The sequence below is a fragment of the Rattus norvegicus genome, chromosome 5 (assembly GCF_036323735.1).
Source record: "Rattus norvegicus strain BN/NHsdMcwi chromosome 5, GRCr8, whole genome shotgun sequence".
Lineage (NCBI taxonomy): Eukaryota > Metazoa > Chordata > Mammalia > Rodentia > Muridae > Rattus > Rattus norvegicus.
In genome coordinates this window covers 6,079,872-6,095,512 of record NC_086023.1, presented here as the reverse complement: position 1 = coordinate 6,095,512, position 15,641 = coordinate 6,079,872, and the positions used below count along the sequence as shown (strand labels likewise).

The following is a 15,641-nucleotide window of genomic DNA, read 5'->3' as shown; positions in this document are numbered from 1 at the left end:
AGGTTGTGTGATGTAAGTAGTTTTAGTGTGTTCCCATTGTCCCTTTTCACCCTTTATTTACATTAGTTCTGCTGGTTATTCCTTTAGATAAATCAATAGAAACATGAAAGTTCTAACTTTTCATTGCCTTTTACAAAATAGTACAATACATTATTTTAACTTTTATTTGAAAATTGTTTTATGCTAAAGAAAGGTTGCATTCAAGATACCTCATCAGAACCTGAGATTTTTGGGCCCATGTAGCAGGTAGAAATCCTGGTGCCATCACTCACACTGACTGTGTGAATGGCCACTTACTAATGTTTCTCTGATGCATGCTCCTTAAGGCTATCCCAGGAAAGGTTGTAGTGATTAACTGAAATAGCCTGCGGTTTAATTCTTTAAGATAAATATTACAAGGTGACAATATATCATTGTGAAATATGTCATGGATTTTTAGACTTCCTAGCACTATTTATACATGGTGTCTAAAAATATTGTTCAGTTCTCAAAATTCCATGCAGGATGTGATATCACAATATTGAATACAAAATGAATATGCTTAAGGGGAAAAAACTCTCTAAGTTCCTTTAGTAGTGAGCCTTCAATAAAAGCAACTTATGGATCCTCTCTAAGCTTATTTGATGATAAGCTTAGTCTTAAGTGGATTCATGTATGCATGTATGCTTGTGTGTATGTGGTGTATGTGTTTGTAAATGTTCATATGTGTGTGTACATGCTGTGTTTGTAGGTGCATAAGCACATGTATGTACATGCATGTTGAAGTTACTAGTTGGAAATAGATTTCTTCCTCTATCACCCGCAACCTTATTTTTGAGACAGGGTCTCTCACTGAATTTGGGATTCCCTGAACCAGCAAGAGTAGGTGGCCAATGAAAGCCATAGTTCCTCTTGTCTATGCTTCTGCAGTGTTACCTTTATCAATTTACACCACCTTCCTGGATTAGGAGAGTGCCTCACTTATGACAGGGCCTAGATCCTAGTGTTTATGTGGTAAGTATTTTGTGGATTGAACCATTGCCCCAGCTTCTCCATTGGCTTTTTTATTTACAATAAAAAGAGAACTTGGCTCAATCCTACATAAGAGATTGTGATTGGTCACTGTGTGGGACTTAATAATCAGATCATGAAAAATAAGTTTCATGATTCTCATGTCTACTTGCAAAAACAAACAAACCAACAATAACTGCAGAGTACATATAATGCCTAGTCTGGGATGTTTCTTTGATTTTCATTTTGACTCATTGGTTTCTTCCTATCCATAAAATGTAGATTCAGAAACCAGCCAGGGTTTATGTTGTGTTGCCCTTAGATATTATTAACATTGGAACTATGTGCTGAGTTTAACCAGGCCTGCAAATCTCTGTGCCCCACTATAATAGTAGGAGACATTAATTTTAGAATACATATTATGAAGGGTTATTTAAAAATAATTATTCTGACTATTACTGATTTTATGATGTTCATAAAAAGGAAAAACTGACACTTGTAGACTGTTGTGAGCTCAATTATTTAAAATGCTTTTATTTTAAATATTTTATTTTCAAAAGGATAGAGCTTAAATCTCAAAGTTGGACAAAGAGCCATTTTCTGTGTAACTTTTAATGCCCTCTTACGGTCTATATGCCTTTTCAGCTTAATTGTTGAAACAACTAATCTCCATATTTATAATTGGTTTTTATTATAGTCCTACAACAGCCAAGCCACACACTGACTTAATTAATGTCATATCCTCATTCCTATCTTTACCATCACTTAATGTGCAGATTTAAATCTATTGAAAACCAGACCTTTTCTTGAAGAGCTTATAGTTTGATGGAGAAAAATAAATAGATATACTTAAAATCCTCACATACCTGGGGCACAAAATTCTTTGATCTGAGGGTATTGAAATTCTCCTTTTTGTGAGAGCTCTTCCAGACTACTTGTGAGGTGTGTCCTGTTTCACAAAGATGATCAACACCATTAAAGGTAAGAGAAGAAGTTGTGGGTAAGAAGTGGAAAGTAGACAAATGCAGATGCCAGACACAGTCTGCTTAGGGAGAATCAGACTAGATAGGTACAAGCCTAGAGCTGGGGAAGAATCTGGAACCACAGACATGGTGATGGAAACTGGAAACCCCAGGGAGAGTTTGTTTCAGCGTTAGTTAAGAAATGAGCCTTAGGGCATCAAATGAAGAGACAAGAGATTACCAAGTATAAACACCGGCTTTTGATATATGTACAGCAGCAGGCTTAAATCTTGCCTCTGTTATTTATTGGAATGTGAACTCTGATAGTCTGCTACCCTACTGGGCCCAGGCTATTCAGTGGTAAAACTGGTGGAAAAATACAAAGTCCAGAGGTGACACTGAAGTAACTCTTTTTTCAAGCCTACCTTCCTATGGATTTATGACTCTGAAGTGTTGTGTGATCATCTATATCATTCTTTTTTTTCAACATTGAAAAATAGTTTCTCTGATTTTTGCTTTATCAGTTCAATTGAAATGTTCTCAGGCTTACATGGCTCTGTCTTTACTGTCTTCGTGTATTTCCTAGTATGCATGGGGTGGCCTCCATGTAGACACATTCTACAATAACTTCAAACGAAAGCCAAGGGCCTTATAATGTCTGTTCAGTCCTCTCCAAGACACAGACAAATAAAAGTCCACACATCTGATTTCCCCACCACACACATGAGTGTGCATCTGCTAATCCAGTTCCAGCATCTACATCACAGATGTTGTTGACCCCACCTCTTCTATTTTGTTCACACCTTTGTTTCTCTACTCAAATCTGCATTGGCATCACACCTTCCCATTTAGCAGACTACACTAATTCATTTGTGTTTTATAGTCTAGTGCATCCTCTTCACCATTAGTAAAGCTGACCTTTCCTTCAGTTTGTCTGTATGGGTGATTCAGTTGAACAAACGTTCTATTAACTTCTCCTTGGTTAAGAAGTTAAAGGCTCTAGTATTAACTCAGGCAAGGAAGCACCTGTAATCTGCACCATGGACCTCAGCTATCTTGATGCACTTGCTGTTTTGAATGCAGGACATGCTTCTGTAGCTTCTTAATCAATTGAGTATCTTCCATGTTTACATGCCTGTGTTCCACCTCTTCTTATCAGACTCCTGTTTATCCCTCAAAACTGAGCTCAAATGTCATCCTTCTTCCAAAGAGTTTTCTAGTGGACCCACTCATCTACCCCATTCTAAAATACCTTATTGTACCCTATTTATAATACTTAAGTTTCAGTGAAATATATGCATGTCATTTCTTTTCTAGACTTCAGTTCTGAATACATGTGTTAAATGAAGGCATAACAGAAATAATAAGTAATAATATCTGAGACAATTGTGGAGAAGAGGCATGAAAGAGAAATTAAAATAATATACAGGATAGCTTAATTTCTAATAGTCTTTCAATTTTCTTTAATAGTATTGCTTAGAAACAAAGTTATCTTTTTAAAAGTATTTTTAACTACAAAACCTAAATTCACAGGATTTATTTTTTGTAAAAATATCTGCACTTTAAAATTAATATGCTTTACTCTTTGGAAGTTTTTGCCACTATCATGGCAATACTGGAAGAAGAAATAACACAAAAAGCCAGCTTTACTGAAGTTCGTATTCATGGTTTAACTTGCTCAAGTTCAGGAGATGAAACAGAGGCTGACTATATAAGCTTATAGAGAGAAAGGGTATAAAGGGCTGGGGAATGTTCTGGGGCTTTGTTCCTCCATTCAGCATACCTTGGGATGGTCCTTTATATGAGGCAACACCAAGGGCTCAGCAGCAAATGCAAGCTTTCCCCCTTGACTATCTAGACTCACCATGCTGTTTGCCATGGCTGAGAGTGAACATGGGAAGTGGAAGAGAAAATGAAGACTGAGATTTTATTGGGAGGGACAATATAGGTTCCTTTAAATAAATAAATATATATATATATAACAAAATTTGAGCATTTGAGTAGTAGAAAGCTTGATTTCAGGATTCTTCCAAGCATAACTGGTTTAGGCTTTAAGTGGTTGAAACTCAGTTGACTACAGCAATACAATGGTGTTTTAACAGTTGTCAAGTTGATAGTGACCAGGAGTGGGTGACAGTGTGAAGGTGGTGAGAAATGGTGGCTATATAAATATTACCTCCTTTTAGTTCATGCATCCTGAAAAATTCAAAGAAGCCTTTCTTTAAGATACATAGTGTTGACCTGGCTAGCAGGCAGCCAGGAGACAGAATTCCCTCTCCTCATGAAAGGCCTGTGTATCCAAGTCGGGATACAGAATTTTGAAGATTAGTGGCAGTTTTCACTCTAGATTATATAAGAATGGAAATCATTATTCATCCTACAAACTTCCAGGAACTTTTAGAATGTTGTGAAAGTTGCAGAATGCTGGTTATATGGCATTCGATACAATCCCTGTAGATTAAAGAAGGCAGAATCCACATTTACCTCTTCCTTTCCCAGGACAGAATAGCTAGTTGTTTCCTACCTACTCTGAGCTCCTCTTTCCAAACCAGGTTTTGACTCATATTTCCTCTATAAGGAAATTTCCTTCATAAGGAAGATGAAAACTGTAACATGGTATTCAGAACAGCATAGGGACCAATGTCTTCCCCTGTCATCACTGTGCTATCATGGGTGGATTATATAAGCTTATTTTTGAAGCAGTACTGTTAGGCTTTGCATGTGGCAAGTGGCTATGTGTTCTTCGAGAACGGTTTTTGTTAGGGGAAACTAGAGTTTAGTGTTGGAGAGTGTGTAGATATCCACATGAATTTATTAAACTGTGGTTAAACAATATCAGTAGGATTCATGGTATCCAGTCTGCAGCATAAAGTTATGGTTCATGAGCATTCACTCAGTAAAGTCAGGATGAGAACAAAGATCTCCATAGATAAAGACATTTAAGACAGGAGCTCTAGTTGGGCTGTTGGGCACTTCTGGAGCATACTTTAATCCCAGCACTTGGATCTCTGAATTCCAGGCCAGCCTAGTCTATAGAGTGCGTTTAAGAAAACCTGTCTCAAAAAGCCAAACAAGCAAAAAACCAAAACCAAGCAAAACAACAACAAAAAGATGAGCTCTTGAAACTCTTTGAAAACTAGAGGTGTGGATAAAGGGAAGGAAATACAAAGTAAATGGAGGATTAGGAAGTGGGATGTGAGGGGTGATGATGGGTTGGGCTGAATACAAAATGGAGGAAAGCTGAAAGGTAAGTAACTCTTACAAATGCTTCTTTAAAATCTCAGAGCAAAAAAGATCAAGGGTGTGTTGTGATACTTGACTATGTGGAATCCACTGAATGATGAGATGGCCCAAGGCTGGTTCAATGAAGATTGGGTAGAAGAAATTAGCATGTTTTCTTGTTTCATTCTCTTTCTGGACCAGCATCACTTTATATAGCCAGTAGTAGTAACAATGCTAAATCTTTTTAAGCCAAAAGTTTTCAACTTCAATTACAGACCACATCACAAATTTAGTGACAGTTTATTTAAAAATGCATTTTTGCATATTCAGTTGTCTATATTGTGTACCTTCATGTGAAATTGAAAATATCCATCTATATAAATATAATCATAGTTAATAATGTTATTTAATTCAGGGATATTCTCTCTTTATAGTTTTGCAAATTTTGTTTCTTTACACATCTCTCTTAGGAATTTATATAATACAAACATTCCACAGAATTTCATTGGTACAGTTAAGGATGGTGAGGCCCTTCAAGCTCAGTTTTCCCCAGAAAAACCCTGTGATGTCATCTTCACTTTGCTCTATTTCTCCTTCTGCCACAGGAGAAACAAGTCTAAGTTAGGGATTCTCAATTAGTGTGACCCTTTAACCCAGTTCCTCATGCTGTGGATCCCCAATCATAAAATTCCCTGATGATACTTCATAACTGTAACTTCTCTACTGTTATCAATCATAATATAGATATCTGATATGCAGGATATCTGATATGTAATAATATGAGACTCAAAGGGATTGTAACCCAGAGATTGAGAACCATTGACCTAAGTTTTTTACCTTTAGTCTTTATAATTGTAAGAGTACATGACAAAGGTGTAATAATTTCTTAAACAATTTATTTGTGTCCGAAATTTTGAAATTTTTATATCAGCAGATCTGGGCTGTACATTCTTCCTTCAGAAATTGTACCTGCGTGTCAGGAATGAATTGATGTTTGAAAATGCATCTGGTTCACAAACATAAGCTAAGTGAGGTAATACAAATGACAGAAAACTAACCTGCCATTATTATTATAGCTTGGTAATGCCTTTCTATTGCAACTGGATTACAATGCTTCAGCTAATCACAGAAGCAGAGACTAATGTGTCAGACAGAAAGAAGACCATACACAAAATCTGTTACTCCAGTATAGGGTGGAATAAGATTGGAGGTTTACATTCCAAAGTGAGTGTACGTTCTCCAACAACTGGAGGAGTAAAGAATGATGTAGCATAAGCGTTAAGTAGAATCACTTTTTCTCTCAAGCAAAAAGAAAACTGGATTATAGTATTTTGAGTAAATGCAGCTTGTTTTACTTACAGTGTTGTCAAATGTCATAAAATTACTCTGATTAGACAGCCATGTGTTACAAGACAGAATTAAGTTAGAAAGACCTTACTGTACTCTCAGGGAGATGCTTTGGACCAGCACGAGACTGGTAACAATGGCGTAACAGGTAGTTTCAGAATGTGTTTCATTGATATTGTTGACTCACTTCATATAGAAGGACAAATGATAAAGAAGAATTTGAGGTTATATAAGAGTTCCCAGCTCCTTGATGACTAATTGAAGCATTTCCTGTGGCAGAAGGAGAAAAACAGAGCAAAGTGAAGATGACATCACAGGGTTTTTCTGGGGAAGACTGAGCTTGAAGGGCCACACCATCCTTAATTACATTTAATATTCAGTGAAGAGTTGGGGTTTGAGGTAATAGTAATAGGGGGGTTGTAGATATTGTCAGGAGTTATACTAGCTGAGGTGGAACTGCCTGAATGAAAGAAAAAATTGTTATGGACTAAAGATTGAATGCTTTGGATTGGCCCAAATTATGGTATTTGGTGTTAAACCAAAAGGAATGGGCAACAAAGAAACAGTGCAAGGACTCGGCACAGTTGGAGGTGCAGATGACATACACAGGTTTCTTGTAAGGCAGGAGGAGAGATAATGAGTTCAACAGTTTTTCAGTGTTGTTAAAAAGTTCATATGATGATGAGCAGTGGTTTCATCAGTGTGGGAGTCCTTGGTAACCTTCATTAAAAGAATGTTAATCATTGATTTGTGCACAGAAACGCTACTGAAGAAATAGAAAAAGGTGAGGGGAGCAGGTGGTGACATCACTTTGACTTTCTGAGATGACACTGGGGAGATCAGAGAAGTGAGAAAGCAACTAATGGGTAAGATCAGAACACTTTTGCTCTTCAGTTTAGGAGAGAATGTGTTAAAATAATGAAGGATCTTACATAATATAGAGAAGGTATAGCTTCCACAACATGATTCCATTAATTTCAGCAGCAAATCTGAGGCCACGTGTGTGAAAAACATTGGATTCAGTTGTTGAAGAAAAGAGATTATATTTGTGTGAATGCTATTGGTTTCTCCAGTGAGTTCTGGAGCTCAGATCAGAGGAAAATGAAGAGGGTCTGATGAAGGAACATTGTGAAACAGTGTCTATGGCTCTTCTATGCTAGGGGTCTTTGTGAGGTTGAGTGTAAGTGGGATTTCCATTACTGTAAGCTCTGTTTCACAGTGCCTAGAGTTCATGAGGACACTGGAGACAAAGATATGACTTGAAACAGAGAATATGTAAACACACACACACGCACACGCACACACACACGCACACACACACGATAATCAGAAATACTTGAAAGCCATTATATACATACCATATAGATACATATTCATATGTATTTATTTGTGTATATATATATGCATATACATACTCATACATATAAACCATCATAGTCCTTGTTTAGTATCATCATTTATATTTTAAATATTCAGGGAAAATTATTCCTCGGTAGTCTTTCAAAGTCTCATAGAAAATATTTTTATCAAACTGATTTTAATTCTTCTAGCAATTAAGAGAAACTGAGAGTATAGAGTTTATGTATCTCTCACTGAAAGATACAAATTTTTCACCTTTATGGAATAGTTATTAATATAGACAGCATAGGATGTAAATATGTAAATATCAGTGTAGAGAATCAAAGAGTACATACAATACATCAGTTGTGTTGAAAGCATGTAAACTCGGATTTGTGTGTTTATAATAGCAGTCTTTGATTTAATAGAAGTTTTGGAGTATATTGTGGTTTCAGTTTCTTTGTTTATGTAAGATTTTTTAAAACTAATTCAACCCAGGAGGAGATTTTCATTTTTAATCTTTAAAAAACCCTAGGCATAGTAAATAGAAACAATTAGCTTTCCCTTCAGCTTTAGAAACCTAAGTTATTGCTATTTATTCAGGTTGAGTGTGACGTGCCACCCCTAATCTCATCGCTTTAACACCTGGACATCAGTTAATGATGCTGTTCTGGGAGGTTAGAGGAGCTTTGTCCCTTGGAGGCCAGCTGGCAGAAGCCATTAAGGATGGGACTTGATGGTCATGCCTACTTCAGGTTCCCATCTGGCTCACTCCTTTCTAGTCGCTACCAAGTAACAAGCTACTGCTTTTCTGGTCACTCTGACACAGGACAGATGCTCTACCATACCTTCCTATTTGTGGTAGACTATAATTCTCGGAAACCTGATCCAAAATAAATGTGTCCTTTTTGACATTGTTTCTGACAAGTATTTTGGTTCCAGTGATGAGCAAAAGAGCTAATACATTATGTAAATAAATAATGTGATTTATTGTGAGAATTTTTACATCATGTATTTTTCTAGGTTTGATTTTCTAAAACTCGTTGGGATATAAATATAGCTAATGAAATTCATTTTTAAAATTTATTGGGCTATGAATGTAGCTAATGAAGAAATTCATTGTCACAAATTGATCACATATCCACCAATCAAGATGTCACAAAATAATATATTTGTGATTACACACATACACACATACACACACACGCACGCACGCACGCACTTGCACACGCACACCTTTGCATGTGTGCACATGGAGGCTGGAGGTAAACACTGGGAGTCTTCATCACTAAGCATCTTATTTTTGAGACAAAGTATCACTATTCCTTGAACTCACAGATTCAACTAGACTGGGTGGTCAAGGTACATCCCCAGTCCATAGTACTCCCATCTTAATAACACATCAGTAATGTAATGAAGACAATGTAGTCTTCGGATTATCAGAAAGTCTATTAAAAGGTAATAGTACTCACAAAAAGAATTCAAAGTATCAGAGTTTTGGGGTTTTTTTGTTGTTTTTTGGTTTTTTGTTTATTTATTTAGTGTGTGTGTGTGTGTGTGTGTGTGTGTGTGTGTGTGTGTGTGTAACACAGGTGTGTTATGGTTACTCTACCACTTGCACCTAAGTCACCCAAGTATGTCTTGCCCACCGTTGGGGATCTGGTGAAATGAGAAGCAGAGAACAAGCACACATGGACAATTAGATCTCCTCTGGGGCAAATAATTTATTAGGAGTCACAGAAATCTCACAAGATTATATAACAGATTTCTTCTTTTAAAATTCTCATTTGGGAATTAAGATTCAAAACAATGGAGACAGAGCAAGAAGAAAATATAACAACTATTAAGTTGTGTGTTTAAACAGATTGAAAGGGTGTTATGGTAAAGAGTGTTGGAGTGGACACTCCTTTGGAGAATCTCCGAGTAACTTAGAAGAAGGGGTAACAGTCCTGTTGAAAAGAGACTAATAAATTTAGTATCCAAGAAAGGTGACTGTACAAATGTGGACCTAGCTGTTCTGTGTTCTTACTGGTCTTGGCTCCAGGTATTGGGCATACCATAACTTCTGTCCAGTACAATTGAGTCATAATTTGCATTTTAACAAGAAGGTCTTCAAAGTGTGGTAGTGGAAGCTGTAGAGGGCCAGCAAAGAGGAAAGTTTGGCTGTAAAGGCCTTGACAGTTGCAAGGCAAGAGAGGAATAAGTACAAATTTTGTAGAGAAATATAGGAATGGTGTCAGATTAGTGTCTGCTCTAGGCTGTGAAGACAGGCTCATTAATGTCTGTGATGTTGAAATAGTATTCCTGGAAAAGAAGACTACTAATACTGTCTTGAGTTTATCTGAATATTAATTTCCATTTCAAAAATTAAACTTGATAAAGAAACGAAAATTGTTTGAAATGGTTATGTTGCTACTTTCTGTATGATCCTGGAGGCTTCGTTTGGAAGTAGATTTTAAGCGAAGTCCAATTCACATCTCTGTAGTTTCTAGGAAACCTTAATAAACATCCATTGCCTCAGGGTAATGTTGCTTCCTCTGCAGCCTCTGAGCCTTCTGAATGTTCCCTCCTACTACGCAGTCCTTCAGAACAAATGAGGCAGAGTAGTTACAACCTGAAGGCATCCCCAAATTGGAAGGAATGCATTGTAGCCCTTTCCCATAGGTGGGTGTATGTTATATATGTAGTTCGGAAATAACCATGTTTTCTTTTGACATACCTCATGTACCCATTTTATAAAGAAATGGTAATTTTACTGTAGGATGACCTCATATTAGCGCTGGGTGAATAGTTCAGAGGAAGAAAAAAGACTCTTAAATAATCTTGATTTGATTTACAAACCATTTAAATAGTAAGGGTATGAGTTATTGGCAGTCTAAAGTATGAAATATTCTTTGTTCTCAAATACATGTGTACTAAAAACTATATATACGTGAACCATGCTGTCATTAGGCTTTAGTAATAATCCCAGGACAGATAGATTTTTAGGACTTTATTCTGAAAATTTAAAAAATTTTACATTGTTGGTCTTCATCTAGACATTTAGGCATAATTAAATTTGATAAATGATCACTATAAGATTATTATTAATTAATAGTTATTGAATAGGGATTTAAAATTAAATTTAATTATTGATTTTCTGCTTTAGTCCTTAGAAATATATTTATATATATATATCTATATATAAATATATACATGTATTATAAATGAGACATTATAGATTCTGTTGTTTCTTGTTTCTCTTGTTTTCAACGTGTTAAGCAAAAAAATAGTTGTTGCTTTTTTAAAAAAAAATCTCTTTTTGAGATTATAATACAGTTAGATTATTTCACCCCTTTCTTCCCTATCTCCAAGCACTTCCACATTCTCCTCCTTGCTCCTTTTCAAATTCACAGCCTCTTTTTCATTAATTGTTGTTATATCTGTGTATCTGTAAGTACATGTAAGTGAATGAATACATTTTAGTCCTTAAGACATCTTTCTGAGTTATCTTGCATTTTATCTGACACACTTTATAATTAAGGAAGGTTAATTAAACATAAAGTTTGAGCATATTTTAAATTTTATTTCACTTTCTCTATAACAGATATAAACACTCTTTTGGAAAACACAAATTTGTGAGTTTAGAAGAAGTTGTATATCCTCTTTCAAAAGTTCCAGTCTCTATGGAAAAATCTCACAGGCCAGAGTTTATAGTCAAGTGCAAAGCAAGAAGAAACTGACCTTTGGTAGAGTCTCCAGGCCTTTTCCGTGGGCTCATCTGGGTGGTCCCTGAGAGTGGGTGGTGGAGTTGAGGCTTTCCTTTACTGCTGGACCTGGGCCACCATCATATGAGGGTCTGTACTCTCTTCATTCTCAAGCTGGGGCCAAAAAATCTCACAGCTGCTGATCCCTCTGTGTGGTCTCTCCACAATGTCCTTCCCGCCAATTTTCACCTGTGGTTGGCTGCATTCTGTGCTGGCTCAAGTTAGTCAAGATGTATTTGAAAAGAGAGCCAAATAGAAGCTCTGTTTTGTAACCTAGCCCCAGAATTCTCTGAGCCTCATTGCATTTGTTAGCAGTAAGTCTCTGATTGAAAGTGAGAGACAAAACGGCAATACCTTGTGGAAGATGAGCATTTAAAAATCAACACAATAGTCTCTAGATATCTTAATTTTAGCCGTATAAGTTCTATTTGTGGTTTTCCTCTTGTTTGTGTATGTCCCTTAACATGAGGTTGGCCTACTGGTAAAGCTATGGATTAGTGTGGTTTTGCAATGTGACTTAAAGCACTGTGGGAAAGGCTACAATCTTGTGTTTCAAGGTAGGCAACAAACCTTTTTTTGTTTGTTTGTTTCTTAAGGATACTTTACTTTCCAGGTGACTGCCTGGAAACCTGATTATTTTTCCAATTTTCTGATGCAAAAATGGATACAGCATTTTGCTTATCATCTGGGATTTAACTCAAATTCACATTTCTTGTGTAATTTTTGTTGAAGAGATAACAGTCACTTGAATGATATTTTGTATAATAAGTTAAAATGTATAATTTAACTTAAACAAGTAATGAAAATAATTAATAGCATACTTATATCAGTAAATAAAGTTCTTACCGGATTAATATTTGTTGGTAGCATATACTTATGATGTTTTTAGTAATTTGGAATATTTGATATTAATCCAAAATAAAACTTTTTAAAATAAAAAATAAAAAATTTTTAGTTATAACCAACTATTGTTTACCACTCTTTAATTTTTAGTTGAATGTAGAGATGCTTCAGTACTTTGATAGATAAATAATTGTACACTATAACAAGAATATAGTTATTTAATGTAAACTTTTATTTTTTATAGTGAAACTATTTTCCATATTTTATATTCACACTTGAACAGGAAGAAATACTTATTATGAAAAATTATATGAATGAACAAGAAAGAATTCCATACCCATATGTGTTTGTAAATATATGTGCATGTACTTTTGTAAATATGAGGGTGTGTACATGCATGTACATGTGGACGTGCACCTGTGTGTGTGGGGGTGTGTGTGTAGATAGGTAGGCTGTCTCCTTCAGGAGATCTTTCAGTTTGTGGTCATATTAGGGTGTTTTCAGTTTCTAAAATCAAGGAGAGAAAAGAAAGCATGGCTTCTTGGACCCCCACTTCCTTCGCTTCTCCAATATCTCACCCCTAAACTATCTGGAAAGTCAATGTCTGTGGTTTTGCTTTTCACTTGCTTTCTAACGTCTCTGGGCAAATTTCTCCATTGCTGATCTGGAATTGCTTTTACTCATCCATTAGTACTCAGCCAATCTCCTGTCTTGCTCTCTTCACATCATTACCCATATACTCCAGAAATCTTTCTGTTCTCTATAGTGGAATTTGCCACTAGTTTTCCTTTACCCTTTCTGAGGTATTTTTCTTGGCTTGAAAAGAATATTATATCATTCTTTACCTTCCTTCCAATTTTAATAATCCTAGATTTTTTTCATTACTCTCATTGTTCTATAACCTTTTTTTGATATAGATGTTATTTATCTCTACATAATTAACCAAGTATGTATATCTTCAGGACATATTTTTCCTTAGAATTGCTTTTGCATGTTGTTATAGTCTGTTGGCATGCTTATTACTATTCTCTTGATATGCATACTGCAATCTTCTGAAACTCCTCCAACAGGTACAGACACATGCTTATTTCCCTTATCTCCTTGTGACATTATTACTCCATCATTTCTTTTCTTTGACTGCTTAAATTAAGTCACCAATCAACTTTAAAATATGTACATATCTATGTGTTATTTTGTCCTGTCTGTTCTTCTACAGCCCCATCCCTTAAATGGTTCAAATGTTCCAAACTTGGGACTCTTTTCCTGTCCTCTTATCATATGGAGTCCTGCTCTGAAAGTGCCAATGTACTCATGTATATATGGTTTTGTCATTTTAATATTATTCTCATTCACAGCCATGTTTTGAATCAGTAAAACCTTGAATACTAAATCCATAACTTGTAAATTTTCATTATGTTATTAATTTGTATTTTGATGTTTTGTAAATTAGTTTTAAATGAGCCAGTCATCTTCATTGAATTTTGTAAATAAGGATAGTATATACATACTTTATTGTAGCCAGAATCAATATTTATTCATATATCCAACAAATTCTTATTTGTCTGTATCTATATAATGAACACAGGAAATAGGTCAAAGGTATAGGCATGAATAAAACAGCTACCTCAGGCAACCCATGCTGTCTTGGGAAAGGTAGACATGAAAAAAATATTGCTATGCATGGTAAGAGTGCCAAACAAAAGAATGTAACAAAGCTTTGAGAGCCTCATAGAAGGTGGAGCTTACTTCTGGGGGAGTTGGAGAGGTAACATAGAGAACATGTTAGATAATGCAGGATAGAAAGCCAAGGATAAATTCCTGGCTGGCCAATCACCTAAGGATGCTTAGATCAGGATCAAGTCTTGAAGATACTACAGGCTCTATAAGGAAACCTTGCTCTAGATATCTGCGGGATTTTGTTGGCTACATTAAAGGAGAAAAGTCAGGTAAATTCATTTCTTATCACTCTGGCAATTCCAAAAAAATTAGGGATACTAGAAGAGGAACAGGTGTAGACAGGAAAGTTAACTAGAAATGTGGTGGAGAAAAAATTCTAGGTGATATATGAGGGAAAACCAAACCAATGCATTCACTTAAGAAAGAAGGGGAAAAACAAGAAATACATATTTGAAGAAATGTTCAGTTGTGAACATTGTATGTCTGTGTTATATTTCTATTTACCCTGTAGACATGGGATGTGGAACTGGAAAGATCTGCAGAATCCTGGGCTGAAACGTGTTTGTGGGAGCATGGACCCACAAGCTTGCTGCCCTCCATTGGACAGAATTTGGGAGCGCACTGGGGAAGGTAGTAGAAAGCACAACTTTTTATTTCTGGAAACACAAATGTCATGAATGAAATGTTGATTAGTCCATCACTGGCAGTGTCCTAATGCTGGTTGCCTAGGATTAAAAGAGCAGAGCACAAAACAAAGAAAACTCAAATATCTTACCAGAAGAGTCACCTATTTCCTAGCTTCTTTTTGTATCATTTATGTCCTCAAGACTTGTAGCTTAGACAGAGGAGTTTTCTGTCAAGCCTTGTTAATCTACATTGGTTTTAAATGTTTTCTCCCACTCTTCTTGTTACTTGTGATTTTTTTCCTTCTAACAGATACAGACCCCCAACCTTTCATGTACAAGCATGGTATGATGAAGTGAGAGACTTTAGCTACCCATATGAACATGAGTGCGACCCTTACTGTCCTTTCAGATGCTCTGGCCCTGTTTGTACACACTACACTCAGGTAGGCTTTGTGTGAGCTACAGTTGTTTCCTCCAAATTCGCTACTGTAACTACCAGAGAACATACAAGCATGTGTTTTTATTTTTCTTTTTTTATTTAATATGATTACTTAAAAATGTGGAGCATTATTAATCCTTTAGAATAGGAATAAAGATTTCTATAAGCAATAACACTATCAAACAAATCTGAACACTTACCTTAAAAGGTTATTTTAATGACTTTACACATAAAATAATTTAGTATGGCCCCAATAAATATTGTTAAGGAACAATTTGCCCTCTTTGAAATAATTTGATGCCAATAATATAATTCATGATTGATTTTCACTATTTACATGTGTAGAATTTATAATATATATGGATATGTTTTATATTTCACATTCATGTTTAGGATTGCATGGATTCCTAATCTCTAAGTCAAACAAGGGAAGACAGGTTTGAGTAGACAA

The 15,641-nt window shown here is 35.7% G+C and overlaps 1 protein-coding gene across 4 annotated transcripts in view; it reads left to right on the top strand.

The window, feature by feature from the left end:
* Crispld1 (cysteine-rich secretory protein LCCL domain containing 1) overlaps positions 1-15,641 on the top strand; it is a 47,296-nt gene that overhangs the window by 2,753 nt on the left and 28,902 nt on the right. For 3 of the 4 annotated variants that reach the window (XM_039110140.2, XM_008763477.4, NM_001134963.1), the window contains exons 3-4: positions 14,637-14,755; positions 15,062-15,194. In XM_039110140.2, the coding sequence (XP_038966068.1) occupies positions 14,637-14,755; positions 15,062-15,194 (252 nt within the window). Of the gene's footprint in view, positions 1-14,636; positions 14,756-15,061; positions 15,195-15,641 lie in introns of those variants that run through there. The other variant, XM_063287849.1, reaches the window with a different exon arrangement.